Raw genomic sequence first — 23,320 nt, forward strand, 5'->3', positions numbered from 1 at the left:
GGGATATACGAATATATCCTCCCTTGTAATTCATGACAAGCGTGCAAAATACTGATGAAGATATTACCATGTTTAATTGGAATTATTCTAAAGCCCCACTAATATCAAAGGGTTTGGCTGACCCTCTAATGCAGTGTTTCCCAACTCTGGTCCTCAAGAGCCACCAACAGGTCATGTTTTCAGGATTTCCTTAAGATGGCCCAGGTGATAATTGCAGTACCTGAACAGGAAATAATTCCATCACTGGGCAATGCTAATGAAATCCTGAAAACATGACCTGTTGGTGGCTCTTGAGGACTGGAGTTGGGGAACACTGCTCTAATGTATAAAAGGGTACTGACCAATTGACTGAAATCGATATTGTTCAGGCAATTCTGATTTCGGACTGCCAATTTCTTTGTACTCCCGGAGATAAGCCACCACCAGAGATTTCTTTCTGCAGCTTTTTGTCGGCCTTATGAGTGCTCTTGTGTATGGGAGAAGGTCAATATGGCTGTCTGATGGACAATTGGCTGATAACCATCTAGTGTATATGGGAATCTTATGTCTTCCCTGAGGGGCCTCCTTAGTTTCTATATATCTTGTGGGCTATATTGAGTCTTGACGCTGGCCATACGCGTTGAGTAATTGACTACTTACCATCTGATTAGTCTCTTGAAGTCTCCTTCTTGATGAAGGGGCAATTGTAGACAATGTTTGGTTTTAACAGAGATATCAAGCAGTTTCTAATCTCCTTCCTATAGCAATACACGTTCGTGCTCAGCTGATCTGTTTTATGTACATGGCAGAGTGTTGGAATTTAAAGTCATCTGCATGTATATGTTTTCAGAAATGAAGGTACACTTCATCTAAGTGTGGGCTCAAAACGTCAACATTGGGGCAATTCATGGACTGGAATACTGTTTACTGGCTTGCTTTATAAGTCTATCTTTTTAGTTAAGCATTCAATGTAATGACATAATGATAACAATGTATTAGGTAACACATAAAAAAGCATTTACTACTGTGATCCGGTATGTTAATATTATGGTCTTCAGTTAGCTTCTAGTAAGCAAAGATAATGCCACAAGGAGCCATTTGATCTCATACATATGGAGCAAGCTTTGTTTTCTTCTGCTTTTATTCTGAACTCACTGGGAGTCTCTTTGTTACATTACTTTTTATGTTGCATTACTTTGTGTGTGGTGATTTCACCTGAATGAATACATCAGAAGATAAGATGCTGGATATTTTCTATTTTTTTTTATGCCATAAACATCGTAATTTTCTCTTACAGGTTTTGGCTTTGTAACCTTTGAAAATGAAGATGTTGTGGAGAAAGTCTGCGAGATTCATTTCCATGAAATAAACAACAAAATGGTATGTTCTCCTTCCAAATAACCCTTAGGAATTGATAGTTATTATTGTGTAGATTCTGAAATGATATTTATGTAAAATGGCTCCCCCATGTAGCGGAAACAAATGTAATTCTTAAAGTGGCTATAGTGTGAGCACCGCATTGTATGTTTTTGTACCTTTTAGTTTTCATTTCCTCTGCCCATCTATTAGTGTTTGTATGCATATGACATTTGGGTTTACTGTACAAAAATGTTTTGCAGTAATAATGCTTGTTTGATCCCCTCCTATACAAGGATACTAATTTGACATAAACTATATTGCACAACGAAAAAAGTAGTGCTCTGTTTTTGAAGCAGGAAGATAAACTTCACCTCTTTCATCTTCCTCAAATGGAGGGTGCATATGACAAACATCTTTTGGAAAATTAGATGGGTCTATGCCTTGAGTTAGCAGACCAGGGAAGCTAGGTTATCCCTTATAGATATGCCACAACTGAAAAAGGCTATATATCCATTTTCTTTGGCAGAATTTTGCTTAAGTGATTGTAGCACTACATTACAGAAAATTTTGTGCTATTATAGTGCAGACTGACTAACACCCGTGAGATAAAATCTACATCTGTGGTGATCCTGGATGAGCTCACGTTTTCAAAAAATGTAGCCAGTTTGGATACAAAAGCTGTTTGACTTTATACTTTGTGTCTTTTTTTGACCCATTTTACCTGAGGGAAACAAGTTGTACACCTTGATAAAGGGAGTTAATATCTTTAGGCCTCAGCCTTCCTTATTACACAAATGCACAATAACTGATGTACTTGAGCCAAGTTTATACAGCTTGGAGTTGGAAAAATATGCCTAAAAATGATGATATGCCTAAAATATACACTCCCTAATAATTGTGCTCAGAGTGTAGGGCAAAGCACCGAACATCGATGATATAATAATCAGGTATGATGTCACTCATGTCATGCAACATTTCTTAGCTTTCAGGTCGGCAGTAGCACTCCTTCTTGTTTTGTTCTGCCCTGTCTCTGGAGTGTGCTATCCACTCTGGTCCTCATGATTTATGTGACCATTCCCTATCACCTTTTACTTGATGTTTGGTTTCTAGATTTTTTTTTTTTTTTGCTTATGTATGCCTTGTGGTAGATCGGCTCACTCGGCTGTGCGTGGAGGTAGTCACAGGAACACTGCATATTTAAGGATGCACTTGGTTTATTGGATACAGCATAAACCAAGGTTTAAGCACAAAATAAGCACGGCCCTCTGAGCAAAACAAAATAAAAATTGTAGCACAACGTTCAGTCCTTGCATTAGGGGGGGTCAGCCCACTCAGGGGTAGCAGTGTCCTTTAACAGGCACCACGTGCACAATCACTTTCCTGGAGTCTTCCTCTCCAGGCGCTCAACAACACTGCTGTCTTTGAAAGCCCGCCACTTAAACCCTTGACCATGTGACTCCTCCTTCATGTGACTGATCACATGGTTGTGACATCACACAGGTCCTGTTTGCACATGGTGGTGTTGGCTCTACAGGTGGAGATAAGATGGACATTCTCCCACCCGCTCTATGAATGTCCACCTAAAACCAGCCCTTTTATGCAACTTTATTTTAAGCCTCACAACGCTTTAAAGTGTTAGAGGAAAGTACTCTGGCTTTATATCACTTACGTCATTAAGCTTAATGACACATATCTCCTCTCCAGTACTTTACCAGTGACTTTGTCAAACCCTTTAGCTTTTTCTTTGATTCAGAAGTAGCTGTTGGTGTATTTTTAAACAGAAAATTTAGTAAATTATACTTTTTTTCCCTGCTTAGTTGCTACAAGCAACTGTAACCTTATTTTTAACGTTTTTTTTATCTCTGTACTATAGAAGCGCTACAGTGGTATAAAAAGTAAATTAACAGAATTTTATATAGACCCATTTTTTGTATATTTCAACTTATTTCATCTTTAGTCTTTGTCAAGCACCATTCTCCTCTTCTTCAAACAGTGTAGTTATGTATGCATTGTATATTGGCCTTGTATGTGTTCACAGAGTATAAATTCAATAATGGAGCTTTTAAAGCGGATAAGATCAAAGCAATCTTCTTAGCATATGCTGGAGGCCTGACTCAATATTTGACTTGCTAATTCTTTCCTAGAGCATGGAAATAATATTGTTCATTTTGTTCTTACCGTTACATACAACTGGGATGAAAAAAAAACTACCTTACATTAACTCTATTTAAATCCTTTTTGTCCCTAAAATATTGTACCAGATCACCAACTGTTTCACTAATTGCACTATTAGAAAGGAGTTTTCTGAAGAGGCACCTTTACGTGGAATGTAATTTGGGGCGCTAGAGCCAATTATGTAAGCAATTTATTTGTGTCTTATTTAGAAATAAGAATTACACATAGCGATGTAATCTAATACTGATAAAATGGTGACAGATATCATTTACAAATTACCAGTGATTCCTTATCATTCATGAAGAAGTGATAATTTTATTTTTCCGGTTCTTCCTCTTCACTTCAGTTATCATTCAGATCCTACATATGAGTAATTATCTTAATGCGTTTATTAGGATCAACAGATCAAAAATAGCAAAATGTGAGAAATAAAACGTAGCTTTTAATAACAATAATACTAAAGTTAATGCCACCATAAAAAGGGAAAGGAAGAACATTCAGAGGCTTAAAAAAGATCCACCAAGCCTCTGAAGGTCTATCCTCCCTGGAAATTAAAGTACAGTGATCAATGTGACTACCCCTGCAGTGTGGGAGACACAATGAATGAACAAACAACTACCCCTTTAAGTGAGTGTATGGGATAAATATAATAGCAAGTCCAATCGCTTGGAGGTGAACTGGGTCAGGCAGACAAATGACAGTGGTCAAATACAGTTACCTTATCTCATTCAAAGAGATTCCTTTATTTTCATGACTATGAAAATTGTAGATTCACTCTGAAGGCATCAAAACTATAAATTAACACATGTGGAATTATATAATTAACAAAAAAGTGTGAAACAAATGAAAATACTGTATGTCTTATATTCTAGGTTCTTCAAAGTAGCCACCTTTTGTTTGAATGAGAAGGTGTGTTCAAACTTTTGGTCTGTACTTTATATACAAAAAATCATAATCAAGACTCAAATACCAAACGGTAGAAATCAATAAAATAGAATTCTCTCAAATGGAATTCTCTCACCCAATCTGAAGTCCTTGATGTGGGGAGGGTATAGCTGTTTACCCAATGTAGTCCGTAGGGGCATAGGTTCCAAGAGCGCCAGTTCACCCTATAGGTCCCTATAGAGGCTCACTCTGTATCTGTACCCAAAATTGATACCCACAGCTATCCCTATATTGGAGGCCCTGGACTCTCCCTTCTTGGTGGCCCGACGCTTTTCGTCCAAGTGACTCCTCAGGGGACTAACTTGTCTAGGGTTTAACAATAATAAAGTGCTAGATGCATGATAAACGTGACTCCCTCCACTCCCTGTCTTGTTTTGGCAGAAGGGAGAGTGCTTTACAAAACTTTTATGCCACTTTTGTGCATAAATGCTTTTATAGTGCACAGCTTATTTCCAATACTGCAATACTATTCACCATAGCTGTCAATCAAGGAGGAGAGCCCGCCTTACCACAAACCAGTAGCAAAGAAAACTATAAGAAGCTTGCAGTGCTCTGAATTGCTCAAGAGACAACTTGAGAATACCCTTTTAACAATTGATAACCTGTCCATATAAGTCATCAGTGTGACATTGGTGGCCAAACAACTGCAAGCAGCATAAAACTTCTCTAGCAGCAGGCTGAACTAACCAATGTACGAGGCATTAGTTCGATCTTCTGCCCTGTACTCTACATCACATCGTTTCGACTACTGTCGGAGCAGTTTTCAGCTGATTGGTGGGAGTACTGTAGCGGGTGTCGGACCCTGACGATCTCATATTGATGAAGTACCCAGTAGATATGTCAAGTATTTTTCTATAGTACAATTATAAAGCACTGGCTAATTTTACTGGCAGTCATTTTACATCTCAATTTTTTTTAGTTTTGTTAGCTTTTTATGTATATAATATTTTTTAGATTGCTGCTTTATCTCTTATTTGTCATGCATTACCCATTGAAGAGTCCTTTGAAAATGAACTCATGCCAGCTTCTTAGACGTACGGCAAAATATGATATTTCATCTGAGCGTTGCTCTATTTTGGTCTAGCAATCTTCGCATTGCTGGTCATTTTATTCCTCTTTTATGTTTAGACCTTTTTTGAATTGTTTTTCCCGTCTGACATTTTAAAGCTTTTATCTGTTAGCTGGTTAAATTCAAAGTGATGCCTCACGGACACCTGTGGAATATAATAACTTGTTCTCCTGGTGGAGTTAGTATGGTCCTTATGTTACTGGCGGTCAACCAAGCGAGAGATTGAAGTTGCAATGAGAGATAAAAGCTTTTAAAACTGATGTAGGTGTCGGTACATTAAAGAGGGACTGTTAAACCACAGCAGCAATAAGTGCCCCATATTAAACTACTGAAGGTGAAAGAAAGCCCTGGAAGAGACTGGCATTAATACTCCGTGGATAAATCATAGCGTTCCTTAAAAATGCTCTTGGTGGACACGGTATCCGGTTATGTATGTAAATCCATCCTTTAGCAATTTATAGGTTTTCACATTGCATCTTTACCATTCTTATACTTCCATGTTCTTTTCTGCAACCAAGACTAGAGGTGAACCACAAATTCTCTTTTACATTTTCCTCAGCAATAAAGTAACACAGGTATATGAATGACCATGGATGTCGTGGAATGAAAGGAAAGCCTTGAGTAAATGTTGGAAATGATTTATTGGAGGCTGGATAAGCACTTTTTGTATTCATCTGTATGAGGAATGCAGCTACTGCTGTGTGATCATCTCATTTTGGCTTAATGCTCACAGTTGGTAGGGGGTTATTTGTGCAGATTCGGTCCATTGACATTTACTGTGTGACATTGCCATTGAGCTGCGGTGTGTGCGTTTGCTTACACCGCTGTATGCCTTGACGTGTGCCTTGCTTAAGCTTTTATCTTGTCAGTGTTGGTTATTGTGCTGTTGCATTTGTATCTGCTTAAGAAGCTCTTCAAGGAAGCATAATAGGGCACGTTAGAGTTACTGTAAGTAGAGTCAAAACATGGGTTACTCCATTGTGACTGGTGTAGTATTGGCTGTACACAAATGGTCACTAACTAATGTATTAAAAAATGGCGAACTGTATTTCCACTCTAGAAACAATCTTCGCCTCTAGACCCGTCCAGTTACTCCCTCCACATGGATATTCTTCTCTGGAGTCTAACCTTTATAGGTTTAAGATATAAATGGAATGCCTCATTTTTGTCTTTTCAGGATCACACTGTTCCTCTGTCTTCCAATTTATTGCTTGTCAAGGGATGGTGTGTTCCTGATTGATATGACAGTTCAGACCAGGGACAAAATCGTCTGATTGTTTCGAACTGCTCTTTCGTCAATGCTTCATGCATATGCAGCTTATTCTGTGCACCACCATCAGAGGTTCACAGAGGCATTGAAGCTGACTGGATCTTGGAATCAGGCCAGCTTCAGTGCAGTACTTACAAGCCCTTTTGGAAAGAACTTGTAAGGACTGTACTCTTTGCCCAGGAAAGAGTGCATTACTGATAAACTGCAGAGGTAGCCGATAACTCAGGCAAAAAGCATTAAAGGGCTGCAGACTTGTGAATCCTCACATCCATGCGCACTGCGTGCCTTGAGGTGTCTCTGACACTGGAAGAGAAAGGGGGAATCATTGCAAGTATGTGATTTTCATGCATGTGGTCACGTGTTGTCTAGACTATGCGGCATCTCCTACTGCAAGTGTATTGAGCGTGAGGCTAAATACAGTCTAGTTGGAATGTGACCGGAAATCACATGAACTCTTGCTGCCCATGTCGGCACTGGAGAATCCTCACAACGAGCTATGAGTAACTACAAATTTGTAGTTTTTAAAACCTGAAAACCCCATTAAACAATATGTACTTAAAATTTCCTCTGTTCTTCTGAACAAAGGAGCTTTTTAAGAAGAGGTAAATTGCAAGTTTGCTCGCTTTCACAAGCACTTTTCAATTTTTACCATTAAAGAGCTTGAAAATATCCTTTTAAGGTGGCCATATATACTTTCTGTTTCTGCCGAACACTTAATCAATCAACAACTATTTATAATATACATCCATACACACGCATTCGGCAGAGCATGCATTTTTTCTGAATTAGGAGAGTGGAGCAAGCTGCTTCCCAATATATGTAGTATCAGCTTGTCTCTGACGAAAATAACAACTTGAATCATGTTAACATTTAACATTTGCCCCCAGAGATTGAATAGCTATAAAAAGTCTACACACCTCTGTTAAAATGACAGGTTTTTGTCTTGTAAAAAAATCATATGAAGAATAATTTCAAAACTTTTTTCAACCTTTTTAAGTGACCCCGTCATCTGAAATTATGCTATTTACCTGCAGATATGCGGTTGATATGCTGATAATCTGCAGGTTAATAGCGTTTTGAACCTGCCCAGTGCTCGCACTTACTCTGAAGCATTCCGATTTCAGTCACTGAGGTGGCACATGTGCGATTTCAGTCACTGCTCTGTGTATAGAGTATAGCTGCTGTAACCGCTCCCCCTCACTAACTGGCAGCCGACCCTAATGTTGAGCTTGTTTCAGTCAATGCCTGGGGCAGGGTTACAGCAGCCACTCACTATGCACAGAAGAGTGGTGACTGAACCGGCACCACCCGGTGACTGAACCGGCAGCACCCCGTGACTGAAACCGGAACACTACCGGGAGGAATAAACTTAATTTCTCCTGGCAGTGGGGTTCTAACTTCAGGCGCCGGTCAGGTTCAAAACACTATTAATCTGCACATTAATCCCATATCACGTTTTTTCACTTGACCGGTTGCATTGAATAGTCACTCATGATCTGTAGAAATCCAATAAGAAACAAGCTGAAATAATTTTGAGGAGGTAAATAAAAACAATAAAACTAAAATAATGTGGTTACATTAGTGTGAACACCATCTTGTAATTGGTGATGTGGTTGTGTTCAGAATTAACCGATCACATTTAAACTCCTCTTAAATAGTAGTCAGTACAGACTAAAGACCCATTAGAAAGTTGTGTTCAAAAATTCTAAAGGTATTCTCTCGTGGAACCAAAGTTTAGAGCAGTGTTCCCCAACTCCAGTCCTCAAGAGCCACCAACAGGTCATGTTTTCAGGATTTCCTTAGCATTGCCCAGGTGATAATTGCATCACCTGGGCAGACAATAGTTCAATCGCCTGTGCTATACTAAGGAAATCCTGACAAAATGACCGGTTGGTGGCTCTTGAGGATGGAGTTTGGGACCACTGGCTTATATGGTGAGAATACCTAGATAATACTGTAGATGATGCATATGTATTTGTGTATTTTGTTCTTCAAAGGTCTTACAAGGGACTAGAGGAGTTTCATTATTTGTAATGGAAATGTGATTTTGCATCTAAATAGGAAATGATTCTTTACAGTTAGAGCAGTCAGGCTGATGGATGCACTACCACAAGAGGTAGTAATGGCAGACACTGTCAGCATTTGAGAAAGGGCTTGATGCTTTCTCATGACAGTTGATCCAGAAAGTTTCACCTTGATGGACCTATGTCCTTTGTCAACCTATCTACAGTATGTCCCAATTTTTTGTTTATATACGATGAGACAGAAAATCTTCTCAGTGCATATACTTGTATGGGAAATGTTACAGAGGTAAAGTAAAGCCCCATTGAATTCTATGGGCGCCCTAATGCTTTCCATATCACCTGGAAAGCTGTGCTGAGCTGTAGAGTAATATTGTTTTGTACCCCTTAAGTCTCAAAACACTTTGCTCTTCTACGTTTTCATATAGAACTAAACTCTTACAATTAAGTAAAATCGAAAAATGTGCACTGTGGGTTCTATAATTGGTAATTATCATTTTACACTGCTCACTTTGTATCCCGCTTTAAGAAGCAGCTTTTGGCTGCATACTGATCCTGCAAATTTAGTAGACCCCAGTTGGAAATTATATTAACGAAGATCCTGTATAATTAATTAAACAACAATCAGTTAGATCTAACAACTGCAAATTCATTTCCTCTTTACATCAACTGAATTGTTTCCCACTTTGATCAGGTCCTAGCTGAGCTATTATTAGACAAATCATACATTTATTTAAGGGAATCAAATACCTTTGTGCTTCCCTCTGTAGTAAAGACAATACAGTCCTTTAATGTTGTTCATTATTTTGCTCCACATCTGGAGATCAGGGACCAAATGTGGCTCAATTTAGGTTTTTTGTAGGTTTTTTTTTTCCTTTTCTTGCTAAACTGAAGGTCGCATCCAACCTGTTTAATGGAAACTTTTTTTAAACCACTGCTGAGATTTAGATCTCAGCTAAATTAGTCCATGGAGATACAATTGCCCTGAATTCTGTGCCAAGTATTTGCAAGTGGCTATGTGGCAGACATACTAGAAGTAACAGAAGTAGAAATTCACTTTACAAATACACACAGATCCATTCCCTGCATCTTTCCTGACCTCCGCTAAGTGCAACCAAAAGAGGAGACACAAAAACTCATCTCTGCCTATATAGAACTTATTCAGAAATTCATGGAAATAGCTGTGACTGTCCAGAAGAAATAGGACTTTTTTTCTGATTAATTTGCATTCCCCTATAAATTGTTCTGCCAAGATACCGGTAATAAAGTATATTTTGAAAAATGCTATATTAGTTTTGTTTTATATAAAATACAATCTTAAGAGCTACTGTAATCTATTCATTTCAGTATGCATATTTTTTTAAAAATACGAAATACTTAGAGTGAAACAGTTCAAAATAATTTATTTAACTCTATCTCAACCTGAAAGGTGACGTTCATTTTTGTCAATTGAGAACATCTATCCACCGTTTTAGGAATCCCGGGATTTCACAGAATCAAGAATTAAAAACCTCGAACTACTTAAAAACAATTATGCATGCTTAATAATTTGATATAGTAAGGCTATATGCACACAGTGCGGATCCTCCCGCGGATTTTTCCGCGTGGATTTTACTAAATCCGCAGGTGAAATGACCTGCATTTTTCCTGCGGATTTCTTCCTTTTTTCGGTTTTACTGCCGTTTTTCCACTGCGGTTTTCCACCTGCGGATTTGTAGAATGGAGCAGGTGGAAAACTGCAGCAAAACCGCACAAAAGAAGTCACATGCTGCTTTTTTTTTTTCCGCGCAAAACCGTGCGGAAAAATCCGCAGCATGTGCACAGCGGGGTTTTTTTTTTTTTTTTTTTACATAGGCTATAATGGTACTGTACATCACCTGCAGTTCTGCTGCAGATCCGCAGCGGCAAATCCGCAGCGGCAAATCCGCAGTAGAAACCGCACCGTGTGCACAGAACCCTAATTCTTAGGACTATTAGGCTATGTTCACATCATATTTTATCCACTTGTCCCTAATTACATTTGAAGGCCTGAAAAATGAGATTCCCAAGTTTGTATTGACTGGGCCATTGACTTTAATTATGCAGAATGAGTTACTTTGGGCTCTGTCAGACATTATTTTCGGTGGTATTCACCTATTTGAAGTGGTCACCAAAAAGCAGTCGGCAAGATTTTGGTGCCCATTTCAGTTAAGTGGATACTGCCAAAATTGTTGTCTGAGATAACACAAAGTGACTCAGTCTGCATCAGTAAAGTTAACGGCCCTGTTATCACAAACGTTCGAATCCAGTTTTTTAGGACTTCATATCTATGTTCAGACGGAGGCACTGACGAGTGTTAACACAAAAAAAAGTTTTACGTTTTGGGAACTTCATGACCAAATGACAATACGTCACTTTCTACTTTCAAAATTTTCTTCTTTTAAGTTGTTAGTTGGTGCTGTATGAAACCTTTAGCAAGTTTTTGCAAGAGTAAATGTTTGTAAAATCCTAAATTTTTAACAAAACAGTTAATTAAAAAAAATACAGTCAAATAAGATTTTAATGGAGTTCCATTGCTAGTGTTGAGCGAACGTGCTCGGATAAGGCATGATCCGACCATGCTTGGGTGCTAACAGAGTATCTTCGGCGTGCTTAAAAAATATGTTCAAGTCCCCGCGGCTGCATTTCTCGCGGCTGGTCGACAGCTGCAACACATGCAGAGATTGCCTAACAAACAGTTTTGTTCAGTTTGCAGTCATTTCTCCTGACTCCTCCTTACCAAGGAGAGGTCACTGACAAGGTTCCTGTGTTCTCAACAAGAGAACTACTGACCGACTTGCCTGTCTGCGGCTTATCTTTATGAGAATAAAAGGATCAGCTGTTTGATAATTGGACATGCCAATTCCTTATTTACCCTGACATCTGTCCAGAGGCTATCATAAACATTAGGCCTCCTTCACACGTCCGCATAAAAGAAAAAAAACATTCATGAGTGGGTCCATTTTTACTATTCGTGTGGTTTTCCGTTGGCCATCTATGTGTACGTGTGTGCAATCCATTTGTACTTGTGTATAATAAATCTGTGTGCTGTCCATGTGAATACCAGAATAGAATGCAGATTAGAAATTACAGATTTTTTGCTGTTAAATATGTTCAAAGATAGCGATAGATAGCTTTCTATCTACCTAACACAGACACAAAAAGTTTATTTAAATAAATGATAGATACTGTATTTTTCGGACTATAAGATGCATTTTTTTTCCTCCAAAAATGTGGAGGAGAATGGTGAGTGCGTCTTGTCCGGATGTACCGGCTCTGGCTGTTGTAGGGAGGTGGGGAAGCGGCATCGGTGGAGCAGCGGGTCACAGAGGCTGGAGCCAGCTTTTGCCGCTAACTCATGTGCCCGTTGCTAAAGAGAAATGAATATTCACTGCATTCCACACCCATGGGAGTGAAGGGCAATGAATATTAATTTCTCTTTAATAGCATCCTGGTATGATTGGCCCCATCCCTATCCTGGTATGCACAAGCAGTGTAATGGATCTCATAGGGAAAACTTACAGAATACCTTTTAAAAAAAAAAAAAAAAGTCTTCAATTCACACTTTGTAACAAAAGGTGGGTCCAACACTGGGACTATAAATGTTGTGAAGTCGTTTATTTTGCACTATGCATTGCAAGAGGTTTCAGTTTGCGATAGCCAGGGCTGTGGAATCAGGAAGTCAACCCCGCAGCACTGCCTCACTACTGAGCATGTACATAAAGTGCAGCACAGATTCATCTCACCTCCGACTCCACAGCACTGGTCACTACTGAGCATGTACATAAAGTGCAGCACAGATTCATCTCACCTCCGACTCCACAGCACTGGTCACTACTGAGCATGTAGATAAAGTGCAGCACAGATTCATCTACACTAATAACCGAGATCATTAGATCAGGAACAGAACAGACCTTTATAGGACATTTCATAACTTTCCCAAATTCTTATGAAAACATTTACATCACATTCTGCCCTGAACTACTGAACCCAATTAATCATACTGTATATACTCGTGTATAAGCCGAGTTTTTCAGCACAGCGGGGGAGGGGGTGCAGCGGATGACAGAGGCAGGAGTCGGCGGCTGTGGCTAAAACCTGTGCTGCTGCTAAAGAGAAATGAATATTCATTTCTCTTATAGCGCGCACAGTGACAGCTGCAGCCACCGGCTTCCAGAAGATGACATACTCACTCTCCAGCGTACACTGCATCTCGTTGGTCATGGCGCCCTCGCAGCGTCTTGTTGGTGCCGGCTTCTGGTAACACTTCCTGTGCTGAGCGATCACGTGGCACTGCTCATTAAGGTAAGGTAATGAATATACACGTGTCTCCCATAGGCGAAGAGGGAATATTCATTACCCTAATGAGCGGTGCCATGTGATCGCTCTGCACAGGAAGAGCTGCTGGAAGCCGGAATGAGATGCTACGAAGGAAGCTGGAGAAGAAGGGTGAGTAGGATTTTTTTTTTCTTTGTAATACGAAGCATGTATACAAGGACGGGAGGTGGGGAACCATGCATACCAGGACAGCTACGGGGGAAGCCACGCATACCAGGACAGCTACGGGGGAAGCCACGCATAACAGGAGAGCTACGGGGGGAAGCCATGCATACCAGGACAGGACAGGTGAAGCCACACATACCAGGACAGGATGGGGGAGGCATGCATACCAGGAAAGGGATGAGGGGACAATGCATACCCCGGCTTATACTTGAGTCAATAACTTACCCAGCTTTCCGTTGCAAAAATACTCGGCTTATACTCGAGTATATACAGTATACTATATTGTCGCAGTCGATCCATTTTATTCCTGACTGCACCAAAATAGACACCAACTCTACGACTCAGACTCAAACTCCACAGCCCTGGCGATAGCTAGTACGTTGTCAGCTGTGGCTGCTCATATTGAGATCCCAAGACTGTGAAGATCTGTCACTTCAATCTGTCAACTAGAAGTGCCACAGAATTTTGTCAATTTGGAATTTCCCAAAATACAGAATCCGTAGACTTAATGTTCAAACATGACACAGGCTGTATTCTATCAGTAATCCAAATGCTAAAAGTCTCATTGCTAAATATAAAATGAAGCACTACACAGCCTACTGGCAGGTTGGCATCCTCACTTAAGACTATAGTCACATGGCCTACAAGTCAATGAAATTCTGCTATATGTTGGAAACAGATAAAGTATCACCTATTTATTTTCTTTAACCAAGTTACAAGTTAAGCTCCTTGCCAGCTGTAATCAGCTTTGACTCTTTAGCCATTCATTAACAGCAGAGACTCCCCAGCAGTCCCATACAAGGCAGTCCTGTGGCAGCTAATGGGTTTATTCTTGCAGTGTGGTTGACACTTCTCCTGTATTGTAAATGGCAACATCAGCAGAAGGGGTGTGCTAAATTTAGAGGACAAAGAGATTCCAGCTGAATGTCACAGCATCTGAAGAAAACGCAGCCAAATAGCCGGGTCACATACTCAACATTACACGTGAAGTATCGAGTGTGCGCTACAATAGCTGCAAATGCTAGAAAGAAAATGAAGACTCAACTTATATTTTGCAAATGTAGAAAAAAAAATCTACTCCATATAGTGTACGACCTGTTTTACACAGTTGATTATATTTTTGTTTATAGATACACTGATTAAATGGGCTGTTGTTGAAAAGCACTTTATAGCTGGCAGAAAATCCATCTCTAAGTATCTGAAGTAATGGAAGACTTGTGCATTGTCAGGGATGAAAACAGAATCATTTCGGTTTGTCCGCGGCTGCGGTGCGCCTGGAGCATACAATGCTCTTTGACACGGCTGTTTTGTGTTTTACGTCTCATACAGACATCAAAAGCCGTTTTATTTTACAGACTATCTGGACAGAAGGACGAATTTGCTTTTGTCTTGGTTTTGATGAACCAGTTTGTAGCTAAAGGGAATCGAGCTTTAAAACCTTTATGTTCACAGTATGTGGCGGAAGGGCAAACTTACAGATTACACATTAGAATGCATACCTTTACAAAAAACGTGACATTTCCAAAGGGGGGAAGCGTATATGACCTCCGCCAATGAGCCACTCCATGTCAGAAATAAAGAAATTAAAGGAACACTCCAATAATAATTCTACTGCAGAAACTGAGGAGATGGGACTTGATTGATGCATTCAAAGAACAGCAATGCTAGAAGTCATGCACTAGTAGTGACAGTATATTGGCATGACAATTAATTACATCTTTGATTAAAAAGTTATGAATTTACTTGTCATTTTATAACATAAGAACACGTAACTAGATTGGTTAGCGGTAGGATGAGCTAATTCCCTTTTAATCCCTTCATGACATGGCGATTTTCCATTTTTTTTCCCTCTAAGAGCCACAAATTTTTTATTGTTCCCTCCTCACCACCGTATGAGGTCTTGTTTTATACGGGACGAGTTGTACTTTTGGATGACAGCATTCATTCTACTACATAATGTACTGGAGAACGTGAAGGAAAATTCCCCAAAAAAAGTCCAATCTCACAATGGTTTTTTTTCCTTTTTTTTTTTTATATATAACGCTACCAAGTTCACTATATAGTAAGTGATGGTAACGGCACGCTGATGTGAGCGTGAAGCAACAAATAAATGTTGGTTTCAGAGATCGACAATGGGTTTAGCAGATTAAATCAGCCCACATCAAAGGCAGGGACCAAACATAATGATGTAAGTTTACATGAACTGTGTTAAGCAAAAAACTCCATTTACCGTAAATAGTTCTTCCACTCCCCCATAAAACTCATTTTTAAATTAAATAGTTCTTTTAAACTAAAAATAACAGATACTCTCCTCCTGCCATGGCATCATTCCAGTTACGATGGCACTGGGTCTCCAGGGGCTCTCTTGACATTGTCATGTGAGTGCTGCAGCCAATTATGGACGAACCTTAGAGAAGCAAAAAAGAAAGTGACAGCACAGCAGCCCAGTAGCAGCCACTGATTGTCTGCAGGGCTCACGTGGCATAGCAAGACCTAGACCCGACATCAATGGGATGGTTGCGATGTGGAAGGTAGTATTTGTTCTTTTATTTTACAAGAGGGGGTACTTCATTTAAGAAGTTGTCCAGATAGTGTACAGCACCTTTAAGAAACTTCGTCATTAGTAAAAATGAATAAATAAGTATACACCCAAAAAGACTTTGTGAAAATCAACAAGGACCAGTCATAGTTCACTTTTAATTTTTATGGTTGCTGTGGGTAACAAAGCCACGGTGTGAGTCATTTTGGTTACATGAGGCCATTATGTTGCATTGATTAAGACAAGGCAATACAGAAAAAGCACAAGAAACAAACAAAACAGTTTTGCAGTAAATAAATCTACCTACACTGGTTTTCTTGGCCTAAGCTGCTCTTTTGATTAAATGGCATATTGAGCGTACAGTAAGAAACGCTAGTTTTGTCTCATTGTCAACGACTTCATAAACAATGCATCATGAAACGGAGGATACTAATTGTGAAAGAAATCAATACATGAGACACACCTCTGTGCACGAGAAGTGAAGCAGACGCCAGGGCTTTCTTAGAAATCTTGGGTCTAGTTGTATTGTAAATTCATGGTTGCTTAATGTAATATTTAACATAATGAAATAATTTTTATTACTGATATTAATCACCTCTGCTAAACACAATACTTTTATCTCATGCTCTATGATGCATAAAAACATTTTAGTACAGGCATTCTATTTGTCTCTAACAGACATTTAAGATAAAGTACAGGTATATATCCTACTCCTAGTCTGGAATGGAATTATGCCAGCTTTTACTGGAGCAGTCATCTCTAATTCTAATGTCCGTTTTGTCATATGAGTCATACCTGATTTTTTTTAATTTTTTTTTTTTATTGCACTCGTACCTATGATAGTCTATGAGACTGTTCACAAGTCAGAGATTTTTTGCCGATTTGGGTGGTCCTTTCAAAATTGCGGAGACATGTCTGATATTGATCGAACTGTTGGATCAAAATCGGCAATGCAAGACCACGGGTCCATGGAAAAATTGAACAGCACTTGGATGCCATCTGTGTGATGTCCATTTTTCACAGACTGATAGGAGAAGCTGGAGAAACTAATCCCCCCACATCAGAAACTGATTAAACTCTGAGACTGGTCAAAACACTGATCAAATACTTTCTCATATGCGTGAAAACAACTGACGTGTGAATGAAGCGTAAGGTCATGCTCAGACAAGAGTATGAAAACTTGGATTTTCATTCAGAAAAAAAGGATGATTTTCACCAGTATGTCTATTTTTTACAAACATATGAAACCTATATAGCATTAAAGGGACCTGTCCTATCCCAAAACCTTACTAATCTGCAGGTATGGGGTTAATCTGCAGGTTAATAGAGCTTTTTTAGCTGTTCGGTCATTGCACTGAAAGTCTGGCTGCCAGGAGCAAATTAACTTTATTCCTTCCAGTAGCCTGGCTTTCAGTCATTGAGACACATAATGAGCAGTGGCTGTAAAAATGGCCCGGCACTTACTGACAGCTGGCAGTGCAGTGCAGCGCATTACTCCTGAGTCGGCAGGCAGTCAGTTACAGCCACCACTCACTATGTACTGAGCAAGCGGTGGCTGAAGCCATGCTAGTCATGTCTCTATGACTGAAAGCCAGAGGCTGCTTGTAAGAATAAATTTAATTTCCCCCCAGTATTTGGGCTTTCATTGCATTGGCCAGACAGCTTTATTACGCTATAAGCCTACAGATTGACCAGATATTGAATGGTTACTAGCGTTTCTTGACATGACAAGTTGCCTTTAATTTTATACATCAGCATTTAAAAAAATGTACAAGGCCAAATACTGTCACCCATGTTAAAAATTGCTATACAACCCTAAAAATCAGATGCTATACAGATGATTCATAAAGGATCCAAATTTTTGGCGCATTTATAGATTTGAATAGGACTGTCTCAACAGAAAAGACTAGCGCATGCTGTGATTTTTTTCACACGTACACAAGGTCTTTGTACCAATTATTAAACAGCATGTATACAAATACTTGGATAAGAATACAGTAATTAACCAGAGCCAGCATAGGTTTGTAGTGAACAAGTCATTGCAGTCCAATTTAATTTCCTTCTATGATGGAATCACTGACTGGGTGGATCAGGGAAACGTAGTAGGCATGGTGTATCTCGACTTGAGCAAAGCATTTGATAAAATATCTCATACTATCTTTATTGAAAAAATGAACAGGTATGGGATTGACAAGGCTACGGTTAGAGAGCCCAACAAACAGGCTCTCCATGCATGTGTCATGCCTGTCACACAACTGTGACACATACAGCTGCAGAGCCGAACAGCTGATCAACCAACGCAATCCAGGAAGCCGGGTTCCCTCTGCAACTTATTCGGTAAGCGCTATATCTTGCTGAATAAGCAGGGATCCGAGCAAATTCGCTTAACTGTATTCATAACTGGTTAAGTGATCATACTCAGAGTGATAATAAATGGTTGTACAGCCAATTGGAAGATTGTTTCAAGTGGGGTACCACAAGGCTCTGTCCTGACTCCAGTGTTGAACTTTTTTTGTAAATTATATAGATGAGGTAACGGAAGGTAAGCTAGTCAAATGTTCTGAAGATGCAAACACTAGATAGCTAACACTAGAGAAGACAGATAAAGGATTTAGATTGATCTAGGTAAGCTTGAACAATGGGAAGTGACTAATAAATGATATTGTCATGATCCTATTTTTGGATTTGTGGCAGGTCCGGTTCCACTATGTTTTAAATGTAGCTTTTTTCCTTTCAGGACTAGCGGGGGTTAATGTTGGTTTCCTCTGCTGGCAATCTGTTGTAACTGCAGAGTTGTTAGGTCAGCTGATATGGGTGGTGACCACTGCCAGCATCCTTTAAATGGTCACCTGATGCATCAGCTGACTGTTGATGACAGAGTTTCTCTATGGCGAACAGACTTGCAGTGGCAGCTCTCTGGTGTGTGCTGTTTCTGGAGTTTGGAGTCCGGCTTCTGTGTCGTCTGCGGTGTGGAGCTTGGCAGTAGAGTCTGGAAGCTAAGTGTGGTGTTTTTTCCTCGTCCCTTTTGTGTTTGTCACAGTACCACATAGGGAACAATCTGCAATGGTGAGGCTAGCACGCCTTGCCGGCTAGTGAACTAGCCAGGGTAGTGCTAGGTGATAGCAAGGGATGAGGTTCCTGACAGCGGTGGGGGGGAAGGACCCACTTTGGACATTAGGGGAGTGCAGGGACAGGCTCAGGTGGTGACCATCCCCCATTTCCCTAATTTCCCTATCAGTAGGGCCTTCCTCTCCCCATTTCCATCCCGGTGTGTGTGTGTGTGTGTGTGTGTGTGTGTGTTGAGCCGTTCGCTGACCAACCCCCCATTGGGTTGTGTCACATCGTGACAGGTAATTAAAAGGGAGAAATGCAAGATTATACATCTGGGCAAGAAAAACGAAAATACATCTACAGAATGGGAAGAATAGTACTAAGCAACCACACGTGATAAAGACTTGCGTATACAAATAGATCACAAACTGCACATGAGTCAACAGTGTGATACAGCAACATAAAAGGCAAACACAGTTCTAGGATGTATTAAGAGAAGCATACAGTCTAGATCACATGAAGTAATTATCCCCACTCATCCAATTATCCACTCCTTTTTGGTCAGGCCTCAACTGGAATACTGTTTCCAGTTCTGGGCACCACATTTTAAAGAAAACATAAAAAAATGGAACAAGTTTAGAGAAGAGCTGCCAGGATGGTGAGCAGACCGCAAAGTATGTCCTACGAGGAATGATTAAAGGATATGAAAATGTTTAATTTGCAAAAAAGAAGGCCAGGAAGAGACTTAATAGCTGTCTACAAATACAAATATCTGAAGGGTTGTCACAGTGTAGAGGGATCATCCTTATTCTCATTTGCACATAGACAGACAAGAAGCAATGGAGTGAAACTGAAAGGGAGAAGATACAGATTAGATATTAGAAAATAAATTTTAATATTGAGGCTTATCAGTGAGTGGGACAGCCTGCCACGACAAGTGGAGAGTTTTCCTTCAATGGATGTCTTCAATCCATGATTGGACAGACATCTTTCTGAGATGGTTTAGGGTATCCTGCACTACATTAAGCAGAGAGATGGACACGATGACCCTTGAGGTCCCTTCCAACTCCTTAACATTCTATGAATCTTTGAAGGTCCAAATGACAATGTGTATATATATGAAAAAAAAAGTTCATTTACCGTATATACTCGAATATAAGTCGTGATTTTCAGCCCAAAAAATTGGGCTGAAAGTCCCCCTCTCGTCTTATATTCGAGTCATATACAGAGGGGGCGGGGGTGTCAGGTCATACTTACCCATCCTGACGCTGTGTCTTGAGCCCCCAGCTTCTCCCCGTGCTCTCTCTGCCTTCAGCGGTCACGTGGTGCCGCTCATTAAAACTCATGAATATGCGCATATTCATGAGTTTTAATGAGCGGTACCACATGACCGCTGAAGGCAGGAAGAGAGAGCGCGGAGAAGCTGGGGGCTCAAGAGACAGCGTCAGGACGGGTAAGTACAGCTATACTCACATGTCCTGCGTCCATGGTTGCTTGCTGCTGTCTGTCATCGGTCAGTGACTTCAGACAGCAGAGGGTGCGGTGACGTGGTTAGTGCGCGCCGCACCCCCTGCAGTCTGAACGTCACTGACTGATGACGTGGCAGATAGCGGTGAACAGCCATGGACGCAGGACAGGTGAGAATCTGACACCCAGCGACGGAGAGGTGAGTGTGTCATTTTTTTTTTTTTTTTTTTTTTTTTTACATGCAGCAGCAGCATGGGGGCAGCATATGAGGGAACAATCTATGGAGCTTCTTGTGGGGGCAGCATATGGGGGAACAATCTATGGAGCTTCTTATGGGGGCAGCATATGGGGGAATAATCTATGGAGCTTCTTCTGAGGACACCATATGGGGGAATAATCTATGGAGCATGTTACGATTCTAGTAGGAACCGGAGAGTGGACCCTCTGGGTCGTGGCTCCAGAGCCCCCGAGGGCGAGCGGCCCAGGTGATGACCACCCCCTATACAGGGAGTGTTAGGGGCAGGCCCAAGGGGGGTGAGACCACGACAGCTGGAACCAAAGGGATGACCCAGGGAGTGTACAGAGGGAAAGGCCAAAGGATATTGACTAGAGTAGGCCCGGAGCAGGAGGGAGACAGAACGTAGGGGACCAGGACCGATCAGGATGGAGCCAGAGCAGGAACGCTGGAAGAAAGAAGGAAGAAAGGTTAGGGGGGACTGACCTAGGGGTGAGGACGGAACCCTAGCTAAGGAACCACCGGTGACAGCAGCAGAGAAGGACCAGGCGAGGTACAGGCACGGAGGCAGCAGAGGGGACTGAGCGGGGGTCCAGTCGGGGCTATGGAGCGGAGAGCAGAGCGCAGACCAGAGAGAGGGGGGACCTGAGAGTCGGGTGCGACGCTGCGCAGGAACGCTAAGCGCCACAGAGGAAGACAAACAGGCGTCTTACCATTCCAGACGCCATACAGAAATACCCGGTGGGCGCCGCCATGTTGGGGGCGGAGCCACCGGGTCACGTGCTCCCAGGATGCCCCGCGGTGAGAAACGAGCGAGTGCGCATGTGCGTGCCTCTGACGCGCCGTGACCCTGCAAAGCCAGACAGGGCACGGCGCGAGGATGAAGGAGGGACGCACCGGGAGGAGGGGGACCCCAGGTGAGCATCGGGGCGCGTAATAGTACCCCCTCTCTTACGCCCCTCCTTCTTCAGGCGGGATAGAAACCTTCTCATGATATGAGGAGCATTGATGTTCTCCCGGGGCTCCCATGACCTTTCCTCCGGACCGAATCCCTCCCAATCTACCAGAAAGAAGGTTCTACCTCGAACGGTCTTCTTTGCCAGGATGTCCCTGACATCAAAGACGTCCCCAGCGGAGCTAGGTTGCGGAGCGTGGGACGAGGCTGGCTGAAAGCGATTAAACACTGTGGGTTTGAGAAGCGAGACATGGAAAGTGTTGGGGATCCGCAGGGAGGCAGGCAATTTTAGTTTATAGGTTACATCATTGATGCGAGTCAAAACCTCAAAGGGACCAACGTAACGTGGACCTAACTTATAAGAGGGGATTTTAAGTCGGAGGAAGCGCGAGGACAGCCAGACCTTATCGCCTGGATGATAAGGAGGGGTGTCCAGGCGCCTCTTGTCGGCGTATCTTTTCATCCGATCACTAGCTCTCTCAAGGGACATTTTAGTCTCCTCCCAAATTTTAGAGAATTCTGAGGACAAGGAGTCCGCCGCCGGCACGCCCAAGGTGGGGGACACGGGAAGAGGAATGCCCGGATGCTGCCCAAAAACTACAAAAAAGGGAGACTTGGAAGAGGACTCGTTGGGGTGATTGTTGTGAGCAAATTCCGCCCAGGGTAGCAGTGAGACCCAGTTACTTTGGTGTGCATTAGAAAAATGTCGAAGATAAGTGGTTAACACCTGATTGATCCGCTCCACTTGGCCGTTGGATTGTGGATGATAGGCGGAGGAGAAGTCCAGGACTACCCCCATTGAGCTAGAGAGAGCTCTCCAGAAACGAGAGGTGAATTGAACACCACGGTCAGACACGATGTGCTGGGGAAAACCATGAAGTCGGAAAACATGATGCACGAAGATCTTCGCCAACTCGGGCGCAGAAGGCAGACCAGGTAGCGGGATGAAATGAGCCATTTTGGAAAAACGGTCTACCACCACCAAAATGACAGAGCAGCCGGAAGATGGAGGTAGATCCGTGACGAAATCCATGGCGATGTGGCTCCAGGGAACTGATGGAACCGGCAAAGGATGTAAGAGACCAGAGGGTAGCTGTCGTGGAATCTTATTCCGGGCGCAGGATGAGCAAGAAGCGGTAAATTCCAGGACATCCTGGCGGAGTGAAGGCCACCAATAATGGCGGGAGATGAGGGATAGAGTCCTCTTGGCTCCGACATGCCCGGCGATCTTAGAAGAGTGTCCCCAGTGCAGAACCCTTACTCTGTCATGGTCCAATACCAAGGTCTTGCCTGGTGGTGGGTTGACCAAACTTAGAGGAGCTAGGGTGACGATCTTTGCTGGATCGATGATGTGAGCGGGGCTCTCCTCTTCATCGGTCGGGAGAAATGATCTTGATAAGGCATCAGCTCTGATGTTCTTATTACCCGGATGAAAGCGGAGCTCGAAATCAAAGCGTCCAAAAAATAGGGACCATCGGGCTTGCCGGGGATTGAGCCTTTGGGCAGACTGAACATAGGCCAAATTCTTGTGGTCGGTAAATATCGTAAAGGGATGGACAGCTCCTTCGAGAAGGTAATGCCATTCCTCTAAAGCCAGTTTGATTGCCAGTAGTTCCTTGTCCCCAATGAAGTAATTGCGTTCGGGGGAGAAAAGGCTTTAGAAAAGAACCCACAGGTGACAGTCCGGCCAGAGGAGGTTCTTTGCAGGAGAACCGCCCCCGCTCCCACGGAGGA

The 23,320-nt window shown here is 41.8% G+C and overlaps 1 protein-coding gene across 3 annotated transcripts in view; it reads left to right on the plus strand.

Moving 5' to 3' along the window:
* MSI2 (musashi RNA binding protein 2) overlaps positions 1 to 23,320 on the plus strand; it is a 713,954-nt gene that overhangs the window by 379,552 nt on the left and 311,082 nt on the right. For all 3 annotated transcript variants that reach the window (XM_073562118.1, XM_073562119.1, XM_073562120.1), the window contains exon 3: positions 1,277 to 1,359. In XM_073562118.1, the coding sequence (XP_073418219.1) occupies positions 1,277 to 1,359 (83 nt within the window). The remainder of the gene's footprint in view (positions 1 to 1,276; positions 1,360 to 23,320) is intronic.

This window comes from Dendrobates tinctorius, unplaced genomic scaffold, assembly GCF_039654945.1.
Source record: "Dendrobates tinctorius isolate UK_male_01 unplaced genomic scaffold, ASM3965494v1 ptg000338l, whole genome shotgun sequence".
In the NCBI taxonomy this organism is placed as follows: Eukaryota; Metazoa; Chordata; class Amphibia; order Anura; family Dendrobatidae; genus Dendrobates; species Dendrobates tinctorius.